At 34.3% G+C, this 22884-nt stretch overlaps 4 protein-coding genes and 1 non-coding gene across 8 annotated transcripts; all 5 read right to left on the reverse strand.

Moving 5' to 3' along the window:
• Positions 1-944: 944 nt before the first annotated feature.
• Positions 945-2464, reverse strand: LOC107613993 (large ribosomal subunit protein eL28z). The gene is made up of 4 exons (XM_016316203.3): positions 2386-2464; positions 2137-2308; positions 1745-1908; positions 945-1304 (listed from the first exon to the last, which is right to left on the reverse strand). Exons 2-4 carry the CDS (start codon positions 2282-2284, stop codon positions 1164-1166), a joined length of 453 nt encoding a protein of 150 aa, XP_016171689.1. The 5' UTR covers positions 2285-2308; positions 2386-2464; the 3' UTR covers positions 945-1163.
• Positions 1507-1595, reverse strand: LOC148546975 (small nucleolar RNA R24). Its single transcript, XR_015897467.1, has one exon. It is a non-coding gene; the product is annotated as a small nucleolar RNA R24 (small nucleolar RNA).
• Positions 2465-4384: 1920 nt separating the features above from the next.
• On the reverse strand, positions 4385-7977 carry LOC107613327 (Tudor/PWWP/MBT superfamily protein). Of its 2 annotated transcripts, none has more exons than XM_016315275.3 (4): positions 7815-7977; positions 7382-7676; positions 6083-7095; positions 4385-5724 (listed from the first exon to the last, which is right to left on the reverse strand). In XM_016315275.3, the coding sequence occupies exons 2-4, from the start codon at positions 7576-7578 to the stop codon at positions 4700-4702; spliced, it is 2235 nt and encodes a 744-aa protein (XP_016170761.1). In that variant the 5' UTR covers positions 7579-7676; positions 7815-7977; the 3' UTR covers positions 4385-4699. The 2 variants fall into 2 exon arrangements, with proteins under 2 accessions (XP_016170761.1, XP_016170762.1); XM_016315276.3 differs by having other exon boundaries at positions 7382-7673; positions 7815-7968.
• Positions 7978-8397: 420 nt separating this feature from the next.
• LOC107613330 (uncharacterized) lies at positions 8398-14453 on the reverse strand. 2 transcript variants are annotated; one of them, XM_016315281.3, is made up of 16 exons: positions 14140-14453; positions 13035-13630; positions 12489-12600; positions 12196-12397; positions 11552-11638; positions 11402-11461; positions 11229-11315; positions 11050-11121; positions 10553-10608; positions 10157-10242; positions 9866-9956; positions 9597-9754; positions 9401-9492; positions 9219-9299; positions 8942-9015; positions 8398-8850 (listed from the first exon to the last, which is right to left on the reverse strand). In XM_016315281.3, exons 2-16 carry the CDS (start codon positions 13594-13596, stop codon positions 8775-8777), a joined length of 1896 nt encoding a protein of 631 aa, XP_016170767.1. In that variant the 5' UTR covers positions 13597-13630; positions 14140-14453; the 3' UTR covers positions 8398-8774. The 2 variants fall into 2 exon arrangements, with proteins under 2 accessions (XP_016170767.1, XP_016170766.1); XM_016315280.3 differs by having other exon boundaries at positions 12489-12618; positions 14140-14397.
• Positions 14454-16676: 2223 nt separating this feature from the next.
• Positions 16677-18452, reverse strand: DOF2 (DOF zinc finger protein 2). 2 transcript variants are annotated; one of them, XM_088497578.1, is made up of 4 exons: positions 18309-18452; positions 18078-18157; positions 17797-17854; positions 16677-17718 (listed from the first exon to the last, which is right to left on the reverse strand). In XM_088497578.1, the coding sequence occupies exon 4, from the start codon at positions 17710-17712 to the stop codon at positions 17005-17007; it is 708 nt and encodes a 235-aa protein (XP_088353704.1). In that variant the 5' UTR covers positions 17713-17718; positions 17797-17854; positions 18078-18157; positions 18309-18452; the 3' UTR covers positions 16677-17004. The 2 variants fall into 2 exon arrangements, with proteins under 2 accessions (XP_088353704.1, XP_088353703.1); XM_088497577.1 differs by having other exon boundaries at positions 16677-17727.
• Positions 18453-22884: the final 4432 nt, after the last annotated feature.

Consider the following 22884-nt stretch of genomic DNA (forward strand, 5'->3'; position numbering starts at 1 on the left):
TCTTTATAATATGACCTTCAGTTCACTAGCTTCTGTCTCACATCACATGGAACCCAACTTGATTACTTTCGGGTTGAAGCACAAGAAATTTGTTAGACACAAGGATGCTAATAATGTGACTGATCTACAAATTACAAATGTGTAAATCGTGATAATCTAAAAAGCTTAGCCCATAGCTAGATCAAGCCAACGCATAAGTTATCTTGAACTTTGTAATCATCTCTGTTAATGAGGCACAAACTTCGGGAATGACTCGGTAACAAATGAGTCAAGCCGAGTTTTTTTTTATCGATCACCGATCCTTACATCCTCCATATACAAAAGAAGATTATTTTTCATGAGAGAGAGAGGTGTATAACAAGAAACTGTGAGGAGAAGTGTGTTTTACATTGGTATCGGATATATAAATCGGAGGCATTTGTTTGTATGATTTTCTTTTTTAAACAAACAATCACAAATCGGACGAAAATAAAAAAAATTTTAATGTTGAAATCAGACCGTCCGATTTTTATTTCTTCCAACAAATCGGATCCTCCGATTTACAGTTTTTTTTTTTCTTCAAACAAATTGGACTGTCCGATTTGAATAAAACACCATATAAAAAAAAAACACCTAATCTTCCAATAACAATGTATTACACATATATTTAATCAATATAAAAAAAAATTAGCCTTTCTTTTACTCTAATAATCGTTTACCGAGGGCCATAAACAAGCAAAACGCAAAATCCTTGGAAAGAAAAGTCATATCACGAATGTGGTATCATTCCGAAATATTGTTCAATTCTAAGCTCTTTTATGCCTTGCTAATGACACAACGAAACAATGATTCATATTATATCATATGTTGTTTTTTCGTAACTCAGTTTCTGAAGATTTACAAAAGTTCTATTTTAAAAATAAAAAATATTCTGCATTTAAAGAGGTTCAGCTTCAGAGTTTCCGTTTTAAATGTTTGTGAACACAACTAAAATCCATAAAGAACTTGTATCACGACACAAGAATTATCCCAATTGATAGCTATAACATGGTAGCTCCGGTCTCATATTGAAAAACACAATTGCCTTTGAAACAAAACTCCAAACATCCAGACTCAAAAAATCTAGAACAAAAACTACAAATGGTGGAAGATAAAAAACGAAGTGAGATTTAAACACTCTCAATTCACTTCCTGCCATGGACCTTAACAGCCTGTCTGTTTCTCTTCTTGACACCAGACTTTGCAACCCTGAGGCTCCTATTCACAGCACTCAACCTTGCAAGAGCTGCCTTGGTGAGATCAGGCCTGTAGTAGTTAGCTGCAACCTGCACCAGAGATCACAAACATGGATAAAACAGATTACTGCAAAAAACAAAAGATATTCAATGGAGCTAACAAAAACAATAATTTGCAGTAGAAGTGTAGAACAACAAAAGGACACAGAGGATACCAGCAACACATTTTATAAAAGATAAATCAGCATGACATGAATAGAATTGTGCTCATATAAGACCTTTAAAATGGAAAAAAGCTCAGAAGCCAAGCGTAACAAGTATATCTCACTGAAGAAACCAATTAGGTATTCTTCTTACATGTTAGAGCCTCATCACTGCCGATGGAAACCGACTCATGTTCATGTAGGCACAAAACATAACCTAATAATTTTTTTTTGGATACTATGAACTATGAAATTCTCACGAGTAATACCACACAATCAACATGAAAGCAGACCTTATATAGAACACCCTAAGAAATTTTTTCCTACCTGTTTTTTCACTGCTTTTGCCATTCTAGGAAACTCCTTCTTCATGATAGATTTATGAAGCAATGCAGCCGGCTTGTTTTGCTTCTTTGTCTTTGTTGTAGCAAGCAACACAGCCTGATCTTTTCCAGCTGGCTGAATAGTAACAGTTTTCTTGTTTGCCAAACCTATATACCATACATTTCAAACACTTGAGCTTCATACAACATCTAAGATCCAATGGATGCACATTACAAAACTAAACACTAAACATTTCATATATAAAAACCTAGATCACATTTACCAAAATCCTAACCAGAAATTCTATCTCAACACTACATTTCTCGTAAGATTTATTATACATTTAACAGATTCACAAATTAAAATCGACGAATGAGGAGGATAAAATCTAGTACCAGAGTACTTGAAGGAGTTGAGATTGTAGAGATTGTTGGCTTCTCTGCTGAACTCAACGCTCTGAGTGCCCCTTCCAAACTCCTTAACCAAGAAACAGTTGTTCTTCTTCACGATCTCCCAAACCAGCTGTCCCGGTACGGTGGTCATCTTCTTCTCCTTCTAGTAACTCACCTGAAACGGGAAAATGTGAGATCCGAAGCTGAAATCAGAAACAGCAATGACCAGAATCACAAGGGAAAATGAAAAACCTGCTCGAACTTCTGCGTTTGAGGGAGAGTGAAGAGAATGTGAGGGTTTTCTTCCATTCAGATTTTATAGTACTAAAAATATGCCAAACCCTAATCGCTTTCGGAAATGGACCGGGTCTTAATTGGGCTTACTAACGGGTTAGGATTCATTGGCCCATTATATTCCGTTTCCAAACAAGAAAGAGTTGTTGAAGTTTCCTTTTTCTTTCCGTGACCAAAAACAAAAGTTTATTTTTATAAGCAAAAATGTAATAATAATTAATGACCCTTTAGCTACCAAAAAAAAAAAAAAAATTAATGACCCTTTAAACAAAAAAAAATTTCATAACCCAAAAATAATAATGTTGTTGTATCAGAAAAAAACATTATTTATTAAATCAACTTGGGTCGGTGGAGTGGACAGCTCACTCGTCCACTTAAACAAGTATCGGGAGTTTGAATTCCGCTATTGACCAGCGACAGATCCTTAAATGAAACTCAGATTTGCGACGGATTAGTCCTTGCCACCCTCCAAACTCCAAAAAAAACTAATATACACTTCCATGTAACATAGAGTAATAATGTTATTTTCACTGTAAAAAAATAATAATTATATTTTGAGAAATATATATTTAATAAATATAAAATCCTAAATACTATTATTAAAATAAAATATTATTAATTTAAGTATCAGTAAGAAAATAACATGAATAACAAAGCAACTGGAAAGTATTTATAATATATACGAAATTTTTTTTCCTTCTTCTACCGTTTCTTATTTTAACTGCATGAACAACGAATATCGTTATTATCACTTTTTGAGAACCTAATATGAGGTCACCAATACGTAATACTAGATCCATCATCGTTATAACTCAGCTAATATAGCATTATTTTTATATATAATAGAAGAGCAGTGTATGATTCAGTACTTGACAAGTAAACATCAGTAGATGAGAGAAATCACACACTTAAAAAAGGGGAAAACTCTGATACATATTGAAAGCATGTAGAGATGTACAAAGAGAGAGGGAAAATGATCTATTTTGTGGGTCTCGCATTTTTTTTTTTTTTGAAAAAATATAAAGCGTGCCTTTGTACGCTATGTATTCTTGCAATTTGTATGTGAGTGACAATCTTTTTTAAACAAAAAAAGGTAGGGGGGATACATCTGAAATTTTACCTAAACTACTAATTTGAAAGCGTAACTAATGTTAAAGAACAAAAGTTATTGTAAACAAATCCTCTACTAAGTATCTATTTTTTCTCATACAATTATGCAAGACCAACGGATGGAAAAAGGTACAGGTAAAAACACATGAACCAACAATGATTTGTTAGGTAGGATTTGTTTTGAGGTACTGGAACGAAAATTGAGAGACTGTGATTTAGTATCATGTTTGTTGGTTTAGAAACTAGTACTAAAATTTCAGTCTCTATCCCAAAATTTCAGTATTTTAGTATTTTCAAAAAGTAAAGACACAGAAGACTGAAATTTTTTAGAACAAAGACTGAAACTTTAATAATATTTTATATCTAAAATACTCTCATTTCAATCAATCAATTCCAACTTTTAGAGCTTCATTCTTATTTCAGTCTCTGTCTCCCACTTTGCACCAAACACAATACTAAAACTTATTTCATTTTCTATCTCTCAGTCTCTGTCTCTCTGTCTCTTCTCCAAACGCTACCTTAGAGTTGATTCAAGATTGTACACCAGATTCAATCCAACGTATCTATCAATATCAACTTTGGATTTTAATCATTCATTGTGTCAGAAAGAATGTGTTATGAGCTGAACAATATGTTAGACTTTTATTCATACTTGAATTTTGGTGGAATACTTGACAGCGCTAACTGCTAAGTAAAGTAGGTAACTGTTCTTGGTGCTACCTCTCTTGTTTTTGTTAGTGAGGTTGTTATTAGTTATTACATTGTTTATTGATGTATGGTTAAGCAAAGTGTACAATAGTATGACAAGTATTTTGCTCACTAAGAAATACCTTAATGCAAACAAAAATTGTAAAGAATATAACTACTCCAGCTCTTATAAATTGGTTTTTGTTACCATATAAAACAACACAACAAACCGGATTAAGCATACAGTCCGCGCATAAAGTTTACAGAGCAAAGGGAAGAAGCCTCAACAATCAACATGATTAAGCTCCTATACCCTACCATTTGCACATCCTACAAATTATTCCACCTGCATGGTAGAATATCTGGTATTGCAACCTGCTACATATAGATATAGTCATCATATTATGGTCTGCATAATTCAATAAGAAAAAGAAAAAAATCCACCAGAGAAACAGCTCCTTTCCAATAACCAAACTCAAGGGTCGGATGGTGGTAATGAACCATGGTGCGCGGACCGTGCCTGACTACTCACTGCTTCATTTATCCGACTGAATACTACCTTAAGAGGAATACATGATATGACAGGACCCTTGGCCTTATCCGCCATTGGTTTTCGCTGTCCTTCGGATTGCCGGTGGCCAGTAAGTGACGACAGTCTCCGAATCTTTTTATTTAACAGACTGGGTTTCTTCGTTTTGGAAGGTTTTCTAAATCTGGACAAATTCTTGGAAGGTCTTCTTTTGGTCGTGGAGTTTGGCCTGACCATACAATAACCCTCACGATCCTCTGGGTCGTGTCGGATGCCACTCAACAGTGTATCACAATGACCATTGTCCAAAACCTCAACTGTCAGAGGATGTCCTATGAATGCTTTGCCATTTAGTTTACTTGCAAGAGAAATCAAAGGAACATGCTGTGGCCGGTAGCTGGATTTAACTTCTAGCTTAACATCAAATAATGAAGCATCAGAAGAATGATCCCTTCCCGGAAAATCTGCCGTTTGATATTTGGAGTTTAAAGTAAAACGGCATTGGCGACGAGGAAGTGATCTCTGAGGTGTGAGCGATCCATCAGGCAATACTTTCATCTCTGTTGCCCCCATATTATGCTTTCCCAAGTCCTGAAATTCATCTACTTCGCCTTCTGCAACTTGTTTACATCTTTGAGTGGTCAAATTACATGAAGCACTAGTACCACCTAAGATACTCGCTTCAACTTTTGGACCAGCACCCTGAGAGACTCCATCAGAGTTTGGCATACCTGAGATACTCGCTTCATTATCCATGTTAACATGTTTTCTTGGAACTCCTTTTCTATTTTTACTTTTATTTCTTAGATTCCTCTTTCCTTTTGACTGCCACTTTGAACTACCTTTCTCTATTCTATGACTGCCATTTCTCAGTGATGGAGCTTCAGATTGACATACTTGAAAGGATTGTTGTGCCAACACACCATCTTGAGGCTTTCCAGATGAACAAGAAACAAGTGCGGGTGACAAATCTGGAAGAAGAAACTATATCAGTGCAAGCAGATATTCAGTCCAAGGCATTTGAAACCACAGAACATACCAAACAAAAGTATAAGCAAATATGAAATATGACTGAACTATAACCAAAGCAGTTATAATAGTTAAAATGGGAAGAGAAAAAAAATTTAAACACAGGCAAACACAACAAATCTACAAATTACAACTGATGCAGTTGAAAAAACATTATTAATATTTCTTTAACACACAATCCAAAGACTCAATTCATCGTAAAAAAACAAAAACCCTGAACCATTTGGAAACACAGTATTAAGATGAAATTTGTAAACATTTCACGCTGCAGATAGAGAAATGACTACCGAAATTAAATACCTGCAGTGTGTTTCTCATTCCCTACATCCCTAATGAATTTATGAGATGTGCCAGGAGCCTCCTTCTTCACCATATCACTGATTTCAGAAGCTTCACAACCTTGGTCATGAATATTTAATGAAGAACCATTCTCACAACCAGCCTCATTACTATTGGAATTATTAATAGCCTGTAGAGAGCTTTTCTTTAAGTCATTGGAATCTAATCTTGAATTCTTGCCATCAGTCACCGTACAAATCAGAGAACTGCTTGAAGTAGGAAGCTGATCACAAGTTACTGGAACTGACACCATGGCTGTACTCTCCAAAACTTTTGTCAGCTGCCGGCGTCGATTTTTCCTTTTCAATGATTCTTGAGCATTTGTTACCTGTGATCTCTTTCGCTTCAACGATGAATATTGACCCTTAACACCATTAAAAATAGTCCCATTTACCAGGTAGCTCCCTGTGTTTGAACTATTGTGTGCTGTACTATCTTGCTGAAGCATCTCAGGCATACTTGTACTGGGAACCTTTCTCTTTGACACAACACCAACACCCAAGTCCTCAAGACCTCTCATTCGCTTGACTCCTTCCATTCCATCATCTTCTGAGTCATTAGGAGTTCTACGTCTCCGGCCTGGCATAGACTGCATCTTGGTAGAATCATTTTGGTTTGGCTCTTCAAAAGATATGCCAGATTGAGACAACTCTGGAGCCGAATTAGAATTGCCATCATCGTCAGATATATCCTCATTGCCATCAGCAGAATGAGACACGACTAGCGAATCTCCACCTGACACCCCATTTTCATTGACAAACTTACCAGTTCTAGAGCAGAAAACTAACGGCTCCTTGCCAACACGAGCACTTTCTAGCTCAAGAGCATGAATAATAGCATCCTCCCTGCGAGCATACTTCACCGCCTTCTTATTCGAATTAGCAGCAGATGCCTTCGCCTTCTCGATGCACTCATCATACTCTCCACAACGAAATGCCTTCACCCGCTTAGACTTCTCAAGGTTATACCAGTCCCTAAATCAGAGGAAAAAAAAATCACAACTCGAACAATAAACAAATTCAAGGAAGACAACCAACATTTCTTGAACAGCCAATGAAATTTACATCATTCCTACATCTAGTTCAGGTTTCAGTCACATACTTCCCTGCTAGCAAAATTCCAAACTTCCAATCGAAAAAACATCAAACAAGGGCAGAGGAATACAACAGAGTAGTACCAAAAGGAAGCTGATTGAGTGAAGAAAACAAATAGAAAAGAAAAGAGGAATACAGAACTTAGAAGGATGAAGAAGAAACTCACACGCTTGCGTCTTGACGACCCAAGAGCTTAACTGGAGTACCTGATCTGGGAGAAACCAAGCAACTCTGAGATAATTCATGGAGACCCATTATCCGGCCGGGCCACCACGACCCGTTCCGGCGCCGGACCCACACCAACGCACCCTCCGACGCATCGATTCCGTTCGTATTGGCCTCCCCTGCTGAGCAGCTTCCCATTCCCACCTCAAAACAAAGTCATAAACTTTCCAATCCCCAATTATAAAGCTCCAATTTTTTTTAATAATTGAAATTAGTTGCGCCACCTTCTAAGCCTACTGAGAACAAAGAAACATAAATAAGAATAAAAATCAGAGGGGTCTGCTTGGAATAAAAAGGAGCTGAAAAAAAAAATACAACCATGGAGGAAGAAGAAGAGAAGCAGAACATGCAGAAAGAAAAGTTGGAAGACTCACCGGGAGGAAGATCTAGGAGGAAGAAAGGGGCGACCGAAACCGAAATATGGTGGCAGTGTCTTTTTTTTTTTGGACACGGATGGTGGCAGTGTTCGTGATGTGAAGTTGTGAACTTTGCAGAAACAGAGTCGCACTCGTTTTTTTTCACTTACATAAACAAAAAAGAAAATTAATAATTTCAAAAACAAAAACTTAAAACAATATTATTTTCCAAAACCAAGTTTTTTGGACACAAAAATTGGACGGGCTCATCTCGATCTGGGCCAAAATCATGTGGGCCACTCCGATCTAAGCCCAAATAAAATTATATTTTTTGTTTTGTTTACATTATATATAATGAATAATTAATTATTTAATATTATTTAAAATATACTAAATTATAATTTAGAATTAAATACTATTTAATTTAAACTAATAAATAAAGTGACAATTATTTTTTTTGGTGACTAATAAAGTGACAATTAGATCCTCGAAGATTTTAACCTCGAACTAATTAATTTTGAAGGAAAAAAAAATACCAATTAGATCTTCTACGATAATAAATAGTAGACATGTATATTTTTCTGTCAATAGATAGTACGAGACGAAACAAAATTACACATGTATTTCGTTATCTACAGGGATTTTATACAGTGGTTTTACAATTATTTAAATCAACAAGAATGAAATTAATAAAACGCATTATGGATGTCGTTTTGTAGAGTGGTTTTAACTTTTAATTCAGCTTTTTATTCCTAATTTCAACACCCCAAATACTTGTTTACTGTTATGAGTTAAAAACAAACATGTAGCTGGATTGAATTAGCCTACACCAATTAATTAAATAATTTTTATCTTGAAAAACTTGTGAATTGTTACATTAAATATTTTACAAGACAACATGCTCTCTCATCAGCCTGCAAATTGGTTACTTCACTTGCTGTGCTGAAGCTTCATGGCGGTGGCATTCAATTGTTTCTTCTATACACAACCTTGATCAGTCATAGCTTGAGCAATGGTCAGAAAGGATGAGATCACTGCTCCATGTACCAAAGCCCTGACAAACAAAACCATTCATACAGATCTTCATAGAGGTTTCTATGCTAATCAATTCTGAAAAGGAAGGCATTTCTGGAGAAACCACTTACTCTGGATTTTCTTTTTGATAACCAAAATCAGCTGCTGCTTTCATGGACCTCTGATAAGTCTGCTTCATTGCTTCCTATCAAATCCACACAAAAAGAAAGTTATCATAGATCATTATGCAACTAGTGCTTACCAAAGTATGAAATAAAAAGTAAAACTAGTTCACAATTTCCACAATTGTCAAAATTTCATCTAGCATAAATTCTCGACATAACGAAATAAAGGATGAGTGATTTGTATAGGTAATATATTTTCAGCAAAGGGAAATATTTAGAATACCTGCAATTTAGATTCGAAATCCTCTGGCGACCAGTGCATCAAACTGCATTCATGATTCAGTTCAAGCTCTCCAGCCACAACCTGTAAGCAAGGAGAAAGGTCATCAACATGTCAACATGCCAATCTAGAATCTACAATAATATGAGCAAAACATAGCACTCTGAATATAGCAAACATCGTACCCCTCCAGTGCCAGCAGCCATTGCAGGAGCAATGAGAACACTAGCTTTCTTTAGGAAGTCAGCTGCCTCAGGAGTACAGGGCATGTTGGAACCTAGCATTCAAATAATATATGGAAGTCACCATTAGTATTTATGAGAGAGAGAAAATATACCCAAAGAGCAAAGACATATTGCACCCTTAAATAAAAAAAAATACCTTCGACTAGTAGACGACAACCTGCATTAACCAAATTAATGGCATCAGATTGTTCAATTTCATTCTGCGAAGCACAAGCAAATGCAACATCACACCTTTCATTCCAGGGTTTTGCTTCGTCATAATATTTGGACCGAGCATAGGTCTTTGAATAGTCTCTACATAAGCCAATGTTATGACTTATGAGCAAGCACCCAATATTATATATGCCTATGCTGGGGAAATTTATTTTTTTAAAGAAAATACAACATAAATGACAGGAGACAAACCTCAAACTTCTTTGTTGAGCTTTGATGTCTCTCAATAATGCTATTTTCATGTAGTCAAATCCTTCTTCATCAACCAAATATCCCCTTGAATCTGAAAATGATTTTTCAGAACATTGCATATGGCATCAAAAGATCAGGTAACATAAGGGAACTCAATCCTAACAATTTTGATGAGTACTTCTAATCTTAATCTCATGATGAATATGAAAGATAAAACCTGACATGAAAAATGCAAAATAACATCATGCTGTAGGATTCCTATATTTGTAACTCATAGCAAATCAAAATTACCTGAGACTGTGATAGGAAGGGCACCATAAGCAATCAGTTTCTCCAAAACGTGCATTGCAATCTTTCCAGAACCACTCACAACACATCTAACAAAAATAGAAGAAAGAAGAGTATCCCCAAATGCAAGAATCATGAACATGTAAAACGAATCTAATTAGCGAAAAATTTACTAGTATATAATTGGTTGAAATAGCAGACAAACAATTAGTAAATGAAATTGATATACATGCAACTGGGAACATTCTAGTTTATAATATAAAGGGAGTATTAAATTCGAAGTCTTCATTCTTTGAACCACTAGAATCTTAATAGCTAGAAATAACGTTAGAAGGTAGCACAAATGATACATGAGCCGACAACAGCAATCTTTATAAAACATCTAAATTAAGTGGCAACCTTAATCCTTTGAGTTCTTTATTCATATCGGCAAGTATGAGCTGTGCAAAGAAAACCTGCAGTGGGTTGTCAGCTTGTTATATTTAAGAATTTGAAACAATACATCCATATAAGGCTTTTAGGATAATATTCAAAGTCAATAATAGGCAATAAGTCATGGTGCCAAATGGTGAGTTGGCAAATAGAAGTTACGGGAATTGCTGATAATCAGTTCCTAATAAAAAGAAAAATCCATGCACTGGGAGAAAAACTTGGATGCTTGTGATGCATCCCATGGATATACTCGGCCAATAACACACTTTTATATAAAATGCTATTATATTATTGGTTGTGAGCACAATCAACAATGCACTCGAGACACACAAGTATTACTTGTGAACAGGAGCTTGGGACCTTTACAGAAAGGGCATCTAGAAATTTCAATAACTTTTCAAGATAATATGTAAGAAAAACAGGTAAGGGCAGTTACATATTATACATAGTCAAGCAAATATTACCAGGCCATAACCAGTAGCTTCAGTTCGAAGACTGGCTCCAGACCAAAATATCCTTGGTCCTGTAAAACTTCCCTGCATAAGTAGCACATACATATGAAAAATACATATAAAGTTACTTAGCTTTGCTTTAGACCATGAAGGAAAACATCTATCAGCTCAAAGATTAATGTTTACATTACTTGAAAATGACCAGCTAGACGTCTATATTGTCCAAAAAGATATCCCATTTCTCTAGTACCAACGCCAATCTCCTCTGATGGAAGGTCCTAGCAAGCAACCGTTACAACAAAATAAGATGCAGACGAGGCTTCAAAATTAAATAGTATAAAGGATCTTATATATTTTCAATTACCTTGTCAGGACCCAAGTACCGATACATCTCACTCATGAAACTTTGACAAAATCGCATGATCTGCCAACTTATTTAAGTTACACTAAGAAATTATACAAGTAGTTGAGGGAAAAAAAGAGGAAGGGGCAGGGGAATAGGTAGGAAAGTCACCTCATTATCACTTTTTCCTTTTGGATCAAAATCACTTCCACCTGCTGCTCCTCCCAATTTGTAAGGCGATAATGCATTTTTTAAAGTCTGCAACGAAGGGAGTAGCTATGTTGTTTAGAAAGTGGCTCAACAGATAAGCAGCTCAGAGTCTAGACTTTTATCTCTTTTGATAATTGAACCTCAGCATTTTTTAATAACAAACCAATCAATAGTGCCTTAGATATACATCACCGCACAAACACCCCCCCCCCCACCCCCACGCGTGCGCGCTCGCGTCTCTTCTTCCTCTACAAACATCATACTTTTCCTTCATAAGCCCATCATATTGGCTTATTTAGTACTTCATTATATAAATTTTATATATGCACATTTATGTGCCTACACGGGTGTGCTAAAAAAAGGCTTGTTTATAAAATCTACGTCAAAACTTCTCTCATTCTGCCAGTTCAATTTTATCTGGTTGGTGAATAGACTATAGGCTTTGAACTCTCAATTTTTATGTGCACCAGGTATTCAGATAGTATATGCTAAACAAAAATAAATAAATAATAAAAATTGCATTGACAGTAATATAGACTAAGTTCTGGATGTTGAGCTATTAGCTGTAGGAGAAACTATCATAAATAACAAAACAATCAACGTACCTGTGAAAAACCAAGAAACTTGGTAATGCTTAAATTCATTGATGGATGAAAACGAATACCACCCCTACATGGACCCATTGACTGGTTGAATTGTACCCGAAAACCCCGATTAACATGTGTCTCACCCCTATCATCCACCCACGGTACTCGGAAAACAATCATACGTTCAGGTTCCACCAAGCGCTCCATGATCCTGATATAGCTGAGATGCATAAATACTAAAGCATTAGATTTGTCATCTGCAGAGTATACCATTAAACATATAGTTATGACTTCATATGCACAAAACTCACTGAGAATTTTTCGCTATGACTCTCTCTAGAGCATGAACTGCTTCCTGAACTGCCTGAATGAACTCAGCCTCATGGGGATCCCTTTTTAGTGTAGCCTCGAGAATTGATCCAGCTGTTTTCGAAATAAGAGCTTCAATTATAGAATTGTTTGTAGAGGTGTCAGATAACACTGAAAGATAGTAATGCTTTTTGTTTTAATATATATAATGAGAGAATTCCTTAGAATCCTATGCGATTAAATAAAAGGTACATAACCAACATAAATGCCTTAAAAAAAAGGTTATGTAACTTGAAATACATTATGTACACCGGTAAAATATAAATACTAAATTCTCTACAAAAAAACAAGAATAAAAAACTAACAAAAAAGTAATCTAATTTTAGTCTATCGCTGACGTCTTAAGACACGACATAAGACATATTACAATGTACTCTGCAATGTGGGAAATTTGTATCATTCACGAAAGGAAAATGAATTTAAGGAATGTCAAACAAGAAAAAATGGTTGTACAGCCAGTGATTATAATAGCATGTGAGATGGCCAACCTTTTACATAAATAGGCTTGTCAGTGGTAATTTTCTCCTTAGAGGCCATTTGAAGACGAAGAGCCTCTTTGTGAAGCAAACTATTATTGTGTTCCTCTAGAGCACTCATCTGCATATTACGACTGCCCTCATTCCCATAAGGGTTTCTTCTATGCTTCCTGCCATACTCCCGGCAGACAGAGCAAAAAATCCTAGCCGTACCATCTTTCATATCAACATAAGCCCATTTGTAGGTGTCTGCCCATTCCTCTCTCCATCTTTTAACAACTTTCTTCTTCCTCTTCCCAGGTTGGGTCTTCGACATATCCTGAGCATCACCAGGGAGCGGAGAAACCATCTCCATCTGCTTCGTCTCCCCCTGCTCTTCAGTGGAAGATTCCCGTGGTGGGCCACCAATTAGTGTAGTGTTACCAAATGAAGGATCATCGTCTCCGGGTCCAATTTCTAGATCAATCTCTTCACCAATCTCCCTTACAACCAAGTGATGCCTCTGAGCTTGCTGAATCAAATTAATATCGTCCATCGCTGAATTCATACCGAATCCACTGCTGGGCAGCAACATTCAGCATGACATCCCTCTTAAAATTCTTTTTGTTCTGGCAAGATGCATACATTACATATGCAATTAAATATTTAGTTGCAAACAAACAGAAAAAGGGAAAATTCAAAATTGTTCTATTCAATGTTCATTTAGCTGATTCAGCTTTATCAGAGACCATGCATATAAAAACTTAAAAACAGCAACAATCACAAAACAATATCTGTATAACTTCTCTTCTAACTAAAAGGTGCATACTCTACTAGCTCACTAGCTGAAATTCAGCATAAAAAACAATAATTCCTTCGCAATGCAGCACTTAAGAACAGAGACCCCACTCAAGTACATACCTTAAACAAAAAATACATGGTAGTAGCATCTAGAAGCTAGTTTCCACTACTCAAAAACCTTAATTCCCGAATTGGGAGCGCTCAGTATGTCAAATTAACGAAGCACGTGAAGAAACTCTCCCCAAAATATCCATCAAGCTCAGATTTTGCAAATACCCAGAATTGAATTTCATGAGCAAGTTCAAATAGGTATGGAATTGGAACGAAAGCGACGAACCTGAACAGTAGCCGTTACGAGGGAATTTGGTGTGGCTGGTTTTCAGCTGAGAGTGTGGAGAAAATTGATGCGAGATCTTGGCCCTCAGACTCAGAGAGAGGTTGATCAGAGCGGAAATTGTTGCAGTGAATGGGAACAAAAAGGAGCCAACTTTAGTTTGGAGGTGTGAGTGAATGAATGAGTGCAGAGTGGTCAGTGAATGAGTGAAGGACGGAAGCGATTAAGTTTAATTTTCACTTAATAATTAATGAGAGAGTTAATTAAGATTAACGGAATGAAATGATGTTTAATTGTTTATCACTGTGATCAAGGACTGGGACAGAAATCTTGCTTACTCGTTGATCCAAGTGACATAAGCACTTTAATAATACGGAAGAATTAATTTTAATCGCATATTTTTGTTTACCCACTTCTTAATTGATGTTTCTCTATTCCCCTCCTTTTGATTATGAAAAAGAATAGCTTCCGATCTAATTATAAAAAATGAAAAACAAACTTTGTACTTCTAATTTTAATGGAATGATCAAGATACTCTTATGAATTAGCCGCTCATTTACCTATCTTTAAATAAAGATATGTTAATATTAGACTGTTAATATTTTTTATATTTATCTTATATTCAAACTAATATTAACTAACTGTATTTTTTAGTTTCTACTAAAAATATTAAACTCTAATATTTTCCGATTATCTTTTAGAGAAACTGATAAAGAAAAAAAAACTAATGATAAATAAAAAGGTTAAGTATGATTTTGGTTTCTAAGGTATAAGTCGAATATTTTTTTTGTTCTTAACTTTTTTTGCATACAAAATCGTTTCTAAGGTTTAAAATTAAGTTTTAAAATAGTTTTTTTTTTTACTTAAATTTTAAAATTTTGGACCAAATTATTTGTAATAAAAAAAATAAGAAAAATAGAGTGTTTCTGCTCCTACAAAGGAGAAGGAAGAAAAAAGAAGGAAAAGAAAAGAAAAAGAAAAAGTTGTCAACGATCCACATCTGCCTCCGCCTCCGTATGATTTTGGTCCTTAAGTATTTTGGTTCAAATGATGATTTTAAAATCAAGTTAAACTTAAGAATGATTTTGTATGCCAAAAAATGTTGGAACAAACAAAATTTTCAACATATACCTTATGGACCAAAATCATACTTAATCAGTTAACCCTAAATAAAAAGATAAGTATTAAAATAAAAAAATAAATTTAAATTGAAAATAGAAAATAAAAAATAAAAAGAATATATTGAAATTAAATAAAAAAAACAATAATTTTTTTATCTAATTTTTTTATACAACAAAAAAACAGATTTACCTAACCTAATTTATCTACTCCATAGTTTAGGAATTAAGTCGAATAAAATCACTCAATCTTCTACCTAATTTTTCGATACCATAAAAGAGAGACTTACTCACACCTCTAATTACTCAACGATAGCTATATTAATTTAAGAGATATTTATAATCTTTTATTAGATTAAAAAAAAACTAAACTCCCTAACATAAATTAAAATCCAATCTAATAACTAATAAATAAATTCAAACTACATAAAATTAAAATAAATATTCTAATACTTAAAAATATAAATTAATACTACTAAATAATATTTGAGTTCTTCATATCACAAACATTTAAAATACGTAACATTTTCTTTTTTTTAAAAATCGTCTTCGAATCTTATAGTTAAAAAAATAATATATAAAAATAACAAATACAAGAAATACAATTTTTTTCTTCCTTCCTTTTTTTTTTTTTTACTTTTTTTTTGAATTAAAAAGAATACCAACACTTGTAGACAATGACAAAAAAGTAAAAATAACACTAAAACTTGCATAAAACGACAACAAAACCATCGCTTTTTTTTATTCAAATTGAAAAATAAAAATTGAAAAATGCAAGTAAAGAATATGCAAGACCAGTAAAAATACAATAATTTTTTTTTAATTTTACAAATATACAAGAAGAACAAACACAAACTAATCTAAAACTCGTCAAAAGTAACCTTCATAATTATGCCTTTCGATAAATATAAAACTAAAATAAGTTGCATAATGCATAGTACTTGTTATATTCAAAAAATAAAAAACTGTGACACAGCTATACATTAGTATGACCGTGTCATGAGAGTCATAAACTCATAGTGGTTAGTTAATATTCAATGGCAGTGGCCCTCTATTTGATCCAAAAATTCTCTGTCCAATTAAGACCAATAAGTTTAATCACCCACCATTTTGAATAAATCACATGCTTTAATTAAGAAAAAAGCAGGTAGCTAGGTATCCTATGCAGGGGGCAGAACTTTAAACTACTCAACCCTTAATATTTTAGTAATTACATACATATATATATGATTAAAGTAGAACAAAAGATAACAATAATCTTAAAGAAATGTGTCTATCTGTCTATCTATCCATGCGTAACCTATAAATATCCTTAAAAAACATTCCTCCTAAGATCACTACAAGCAACTTTCCATCTGCAAGATGCAGAAAACAAACCAAATTAACTGTAAAATGCATATTTATATATATATATAGATCAAATTAGAATCCCCCAACAATGGTGGGTACTGAGTAAAAGTCACTATAATAACTGATAAAAAAAAAATCCACTTTCCTTTTCTCTTTTTCTAACACCACTGATAAAACTGAAGAACTACCACCACAAAATCAGAAAAAGAATTTACCTAAAGGATGATGTTATTTTTAGTAGCCCCTGTGCTTTTTTGATCTCCCATAACATCAAGACTAATAAACATACATAGTCTTGAGGCAATAACTATATAACCGAAAAAAAAAAAAAAAAAAAAAAACATAGTAAGTTAACTAAGAAGGTTCATCAATTTCATCAGTTTTGGTGAATCTGCTGCTTCTACTGAAAGCTTGATCCTGGTGTAAATATTGCAAGATTAGACCATCCATTGCTACCATTATTCCAACAGCTTGAATCACCATTATGCATACTCAGAAAGCTCTCTGCATTATTGCCATTACTCTGAACATCCAACCCTGGATTTCTACTAGAATTCGAGCTCACAGGCGGCTCAACAGAACCGGTCGAATTCACATTCACTCCGAATTCATTCATTTGCACCATTTTAAGACTTGATCCATTTGAATTCAGACCCTCCAATAGGCTCCCCAAATGGCTAGTTGCCAATAGGGAACTGAAGCTTAAGCCTGGGCCTTGATCAGCCACAGTAGGCTGGGCGGCGTAGGCCTGGGCCGAGTCGGATTCAGGAGCGGATGAAGCAGCCTGTGCTGGAGTGGAAACGGATGGTGAAGGGGATACTGATGATGATGATGGTGCAGATGATGATGTAAGGCGTTTGGAGGAGGAGTTGTTGGTGGATGATTTTTTTGTGTTCTTCCTGCTTCCACCACCAACTGGGATGTTCCTAAGAGCACCTCCTTTGGTCCAATACCTTCTGCAATTCTTACAAAAATGGCGTGGCTGTGAGAGATTGTAGTTGTTGTAGTAGCAGAATTTGGTGTTTGTTGAGTCGCAACGTGGGCATTTAAGTTGTTCTTGTTCAGGAAATTGGGGTTTGATGGGTTGAAATATTGTTGGGTCTTGCATTCTCTCCTTATAATACTAAAAAGCACTTCAGTATTTAAGCAAAAGGGGTTTCATCAATTTGACAACAAAGTTCAAAGTTCAAACCTTTCAAGGGATTGAATTTGAGGGCATGTGAAGCAAGCAACCCTTGATGTGTTAAGATCTGAGTTCAGGTTCAGGAAAACAAAGGTGTAAGCTTTTTTATAGTACTAAGTAGAAAGTGGAAAGATGACAAGATAATCAATCAGACCATGATCCCAAAAATAAAAACACATAAAAAGTGTTGTTGTGGTTGGTTGTGTAACATAATCTAGAAGCAGTTCCAACAAAGTAAAGTAGTTTGAAGAAACAGATAGAAGCTCAAAGAGACAGAACGAGAAAGTTACGTGGTTGGTTTGATGAATGAACTTGGAATTGGAAGCTTCTCTTGTTGCCTTGGATTTCTATGGATGGATCATTATACCAGCTGAAAAAAAAAAAAAAAAAAAAAACATGACATAACAAACAAACAAACAAACAAAAGCAGAGAGATTTAACTAAGTTCAGCACAAACACAAACAAAGAATGTTCAAGAGAGAAAAAAAAAAAATAGAAGATATTTGAAAAGCCTCAAAAACCTTGATGATGGAGATTATTATGGAGTGTGATGACTACCACTAACACACACCCTCTTCAAATAGAAAGAGAATAGATACACCTCTCTCTCTCTCTCTCTCTCTCTCTCTCTCTCTCTCTCTGTTGCAGTCACTACTCACTACAAGTAGAAGGATTGGCTTGAATCTTGAGCTCCTTTTTCTGGGCATTCACACATCGCACTTAACTAAAATTTAACAGAATTAGTGGGGCGATTAAAAGTGTTAACTTTCATAAAAAGTAATGTTTTTGTATATTAAAAACTAGTAACTTTATTTAATTAGTCAACGGGTCAATGACCAAAGTAGACCACGGAATTAGTCGCTCTTATTATTATTACATGACCGTATGAAAACTGCTCCTGGAAAAAGTAGTAATAATATAATATAATGTAACAATAAAATAAGAAAAAAGGGACGCCAATAATGTAATTAAGATATTGATAAAGAGACAAATAAGAATATTGAGATGGGAGAATCGAGTGTAAGGTCATAAATTCTTATGGTTATAAACAAATGGGATAAATAAAATAAAATAATCTTCCTTTAATATAGAGGTATTTGTGATATTAGAATGTCTCCATCAACTTAATCACCTTAATTAAAGACACCAACCACAAAAGACAACTAACTAATAACCTCATTACTCTATAGTCTATTAGTCCATACTCTATTATCTACTAGTAACGCATTTTCAGGGGGAAAATTTTTCCTTTTTTTAATATTAATAGAAATTTTACCGACTTAAATCTCCAAGCTTGTATTTGTGGCTGAGCCAAGCCGTATATTGGGCCATGTTGGGAAAGCCGCCGCCAAAAGAGTGGCCCATTGAGCCCACACGACAGGGCTTGCGTGTGGACAAAGCAATCAACACCCATCATTTCGTGGGTTTCATCATGAGATCATGGCCGTTGAAATATCACGCAAGCGAATCAGAGACGTCAAAGTGTCGAGCGGTGTAGAATGTGTGCGAAAGTGGGTTGCGTTGAGTTACCGTCACCCCATCACAGCCAATGCCACGGGGGACACGTGGCAGAACCCCATGAGTGGAAGGTGCTCGACTGACAGCTGGAGCAGCACTGCGGCAACAAGTTTCATAGCAGGAATGTTAGAGTCACACGCCGGTGAGATTTTGTGGAACAGTTGTGGGTCCCACGTTTTGTCATTTTATTGGCTGCTTCAACTTGAAGCCGTAGATGTTTGACCCGTGTGACTGTGACGTGGTGATGGTGAAGAATGAGCGGTAAAAAGCTTAAAAGGGAACAAGCGGGTCCTACATTGTGCGTTGAATTGTTTGGACGGCTGTGATTTGATTTGGGTTGATGGATTAGAATTGAAGAGAGGCACCGTCCTCGTGCGCATAGGCGAAGGATTAGGTGGCCCCCATTTACTGCAAATGCGGTGATTGATGATCAAGTTTGACACGTGTACGGCTGTGATGTGATTAAAAAAATACAGCTTGTAATAAGATCAATATTCGGCTGATTTTTTTTATATGAAAAAAATATTGGTATTTTTTTAAGAAATGGAATTATTTGGTCAACACGTGGGGTGTGTTGGCTGGACTTGTGGCAGCATCCTGGCCAACACGTGAAGAATATGTTTGACACGTGGCAGCATATTAACCAACACGTGGAGGACATGTTGAATGATTTCCACAATACTGTAATACATTTTAAATATCAATATTCAACTAAAATATATTTTCATATTAAAATAATTTCTGTCAATATTCTATATATAATATAATGTTTTATGATTAAATTGCGTTGTGCAGCCACGTCCTCCCTAATTCCGATTCCACTACTTAGCTTGATGAATCAATAAGGCCATCAACTAATGACACATAACTGGTTCCATGTTATACGATTTATCGTTCGAAGTTACATGTGTGTGACCAACTACTATTATTATTGTAATAAGTGTATAGAATGGTGGGATAGTAATGAATCAAATTAAAACATGTATGTATAAAAGATTTAAAAAGAGAGAGAGAGTAGTGGAGGAGTGAAGAGCAAGTTGAAATGAAGATACAATAGCACGAGGAGTTGTGATGGGAGAATGGGACCCCTCTCCTATAACATTGTAATTCTATGCATGTGGACGACTCTTAATTTTTTTTTAAGTTAGGATTGAGGTTCGTACTCGCGACTTCTAGATGAGTATAAAAAGATTATATCATTTAAGTTATAATTTGTTGACGAATAATTCTTAATTTAACTATATTTTACCGTTATCATGACATTTTCTTCTTTTATTTGAAGTTTACTTACTTTATTAGTTATTATAATTTTTCAACTTTTTAACAAAAAAAAGTTTGAAGGAGATCTAAAATTGAAAACTTTTATCTAAATATAATGACTTTAACTATAAATTTGTAGTAAAACTATAAAAATCAATAGGTTAATTAAGTCTTCAATTTAATATTGTCCTTCTATCTCATTACACAGTGTTTAGGTTAATAAATAATAATATATAAAAAAAGGCGTCTAGAGAAAAATTTCCATCCAAGTGCTATTGAATGTAGGACATATATTTTTAGGACATGTTGTATAAAATAAAATGAAGACTTGAAAACGACAAAAAAGAGAGAAAATTAAACAACATAATAATAAAAAAGATTAAGCTAACATAAGCGATCTACTTGAAGAATGAAATAACCCTAAATGATGTAATAACCCATGTGTTATTCCATATGAAGGATTTTTATATTTCATATGAAAGTGCGATAAATAAACATCAAAAGAAGTTATAATAACTTTTCATCAACTTAGTCATATCGGTAGCGTTCGGTGAAAAGACAGAGACGGAAAAACTGAGAGACAAAAATTAAAAAACAGAGATTGAAATAAATTTTAGTATTCTGTTTGGTACAAAATGGGAGACAGAAATTGAAACAAGAATGAAACTCTAATTTAATTTGCACAAAGGATAAAATTGGAATTAATTAATTGAAATGAAAGTATTTTAGGTATAAAATGTTATTAAAGTTTCAGTCTCTATCTCTAAAAATTCCAGTCCCCTGTGTCCCTACTTTTTGGAGGTACTGAAATACTGAAATTTTAAAAATAGAAACAGAAATTTTAGTACCAGTCTCTGAACTAACAAACACAATATTAAATCTCAATTTCTCCGTCTCTATCTCAATACCTCAAAATAAACGCTACAATCATGAACAAAAGTTATACTAATTCTCTTGCATTTAATGAAGTGGAAATCCAATTGCATTGTTTGAGAGGCCTTGAAAAAATCTTGAGTAGTTGGCGGCTACACAAGGACATGATCAAAACCATTGGATTTGGTCACAGCCGCATATGAAATTAAGCACTTTTTGGTTTTTGCACATGAAGTGTACACACACATACACATGCATGTGGTGTTTGTTTGGAAGTGATTACTTATATATATTGAGGTGGAAATAAACAACAAACAAGCCTAACAAACATGTTTCACATATAGAATATAAGATCTCAATCGCTTGAAAGTGACCTCTACATACACACTTCCATTGAGGGTAAAGAGAGTACATATTCTTTTCCAATATCTTGTACTATTTTGCATTTCCACCTATGTACATACATATGTTTATATATATTCTTGGTTCTTTTTAACTAACTAAAGAAGAGGTGCAACTTAAATGAGAATGTGATTCTGTTTTTTTTTTTAAATTCTCCATTAGGTTAACTTGTACATCTCAATCTCATTATGCATCTTAAATGAAAATGGGACCGCTGTAGAAATCTACAGCACTATAATATATTTTGTAACAAACTCATCTCAAGATGCTTAATAATTATTTCAAGAGAAAAAAAATATTATTTTAGTCTCTAAAATTTTGATTAAATTCATAACGGTTGAAATATTCTATTTTAATTTTTGTTCAAAACTAAATTTTTTTTCAAAAATACATTTTTTTTATTATAATTTCCTTCTGTCAACGACAAAATTTATAATTGTAGTGGTCATAACAATGATAATTGTAGTAATTTGAGCTAAAAATAGTTGAAGAGTAAGAAAAAAAAGATAATAATAGAAAAAATAGTATTTAAAAAAAACTTTAATTGTGATCAAACAATAAAAATGACACAAAATAAAATATTTAAAACAAAAATAGAATATTTTATACATTAGAGATGAAATTGAAACTTAACTAAAATTTGAAGACAAAAATAATAGTTTTCCACTATTTCATTTATTGGATAGTGGAAACTCACGTGCAGTCTACTTCACGTAAAGTTGATAGCTGAGAGTCGTTAAATGAAAATTTAGTCAAATCAGTCAAACCATCTAATAGCTCTCAGCTATCAACTTCACGTGCACCTGCTGAGTTTCCACCTTAGTTTAAGATCATGGGTAGTGAATTCCCCAAAATGCCACTAGCATCCGTACCAAACAAGCAAAGGACAAAAGCTAGTTCATGATGATTTAAAAATAGCCTTGAAGCAACATCATCAAAATATCTGATGAATCAATGAAAACAGAAGGTATAAAACTTGATGATGAAAATGATCTCACTAGCAATGTCAATAGATGAATGAATATTGAATAATGATTGAAATAG

Source organism: Arachis ipaensis, chromosome B8, assembly GCF_059453495.1.
Source record: "Arachis ipaensis isolate K30076 ecotype BB chromosome B8, ASM5945349v1, whole genome shotgun sequence".
Classification (NCBI taxonomy): Eukaryota; Viridiplantae; Streptophyta; class Magnoliopsida; order Fabales; family Fabaceae; genus Arachis; species Arachis ipaensis.

Bases quoted from the DNA above. Each gene is read 5' to 3' on its own strand.
- LOC107613993 (XM_016316203.3), bottom strand. From the start codon at position 2,284: ATGACCACCGTACCGGGACAGCTGGTTTGGGAGATCGTGAAGAAGAAC. The intron at 1,909-2,136 runs GTACTAGATTTT...TATGGTATATAG, and splicing joins CAACTCCTTCAAGTACTCTG to GTTTGGCAAACAAGAAAACT. The intron at 1,305-1,744 runs GTAGGAAAAAAT...TCTCTGGTGCAG, and splicing joins CAAAAGCAGTGAAAAAACAG to GTTGCAGCTAACTACTACAG.
- LOC107613327 (XM_016315275.3), bottom strand. From the start codon at position 7,578: ATGGGAAGCTGCTCAGCAGGGGAGGCCAATACGAACGGAATCGATGCG. The intron at 7,096-7,381 runs GTGAGTTTCTTC...CCTCTGATTTAG, and splicing joins GGTCGTCAAGACGCAAGCGT to GGACTGGTATAACCTTGAGA. The intron at 5,725-6,082 runs GTATTTAATTTC...TTCTTCTTCCAG, and splicing joins GAATGAGAAACACACTGCAG to ATTTGTCACCCGCACTTGTT.
- LOC107613330 (XM_016315280.3), bottom strand. From the start codon at position 13,596: ATGTTGCTGCCCAGCAGTGGATTCGGTATGAATTCAGCGATGGACGAT. The intron at 12,398-12,488 runs GTGAGTTTTGTG...TATGCATCTCAG, and splicing joins GTCATAGCGAAAAATTCTCA to CTATATCAGGATCATGGAGC. The intron at 10,243-10,552 runs GTTGCCACTTAA...TATTTTTGTTAG, and splicing joins AAAGAACTCAAAGGATTAAG to ATGTGTTGTGAGTGGTTCTG.
- DOF2 (XM_088497578.1), bottom strand. From the start codon at position 17,712: ATGCAAGACCCAACAATATTTCAACCCATCAAACCCCAATTTCCTGAA.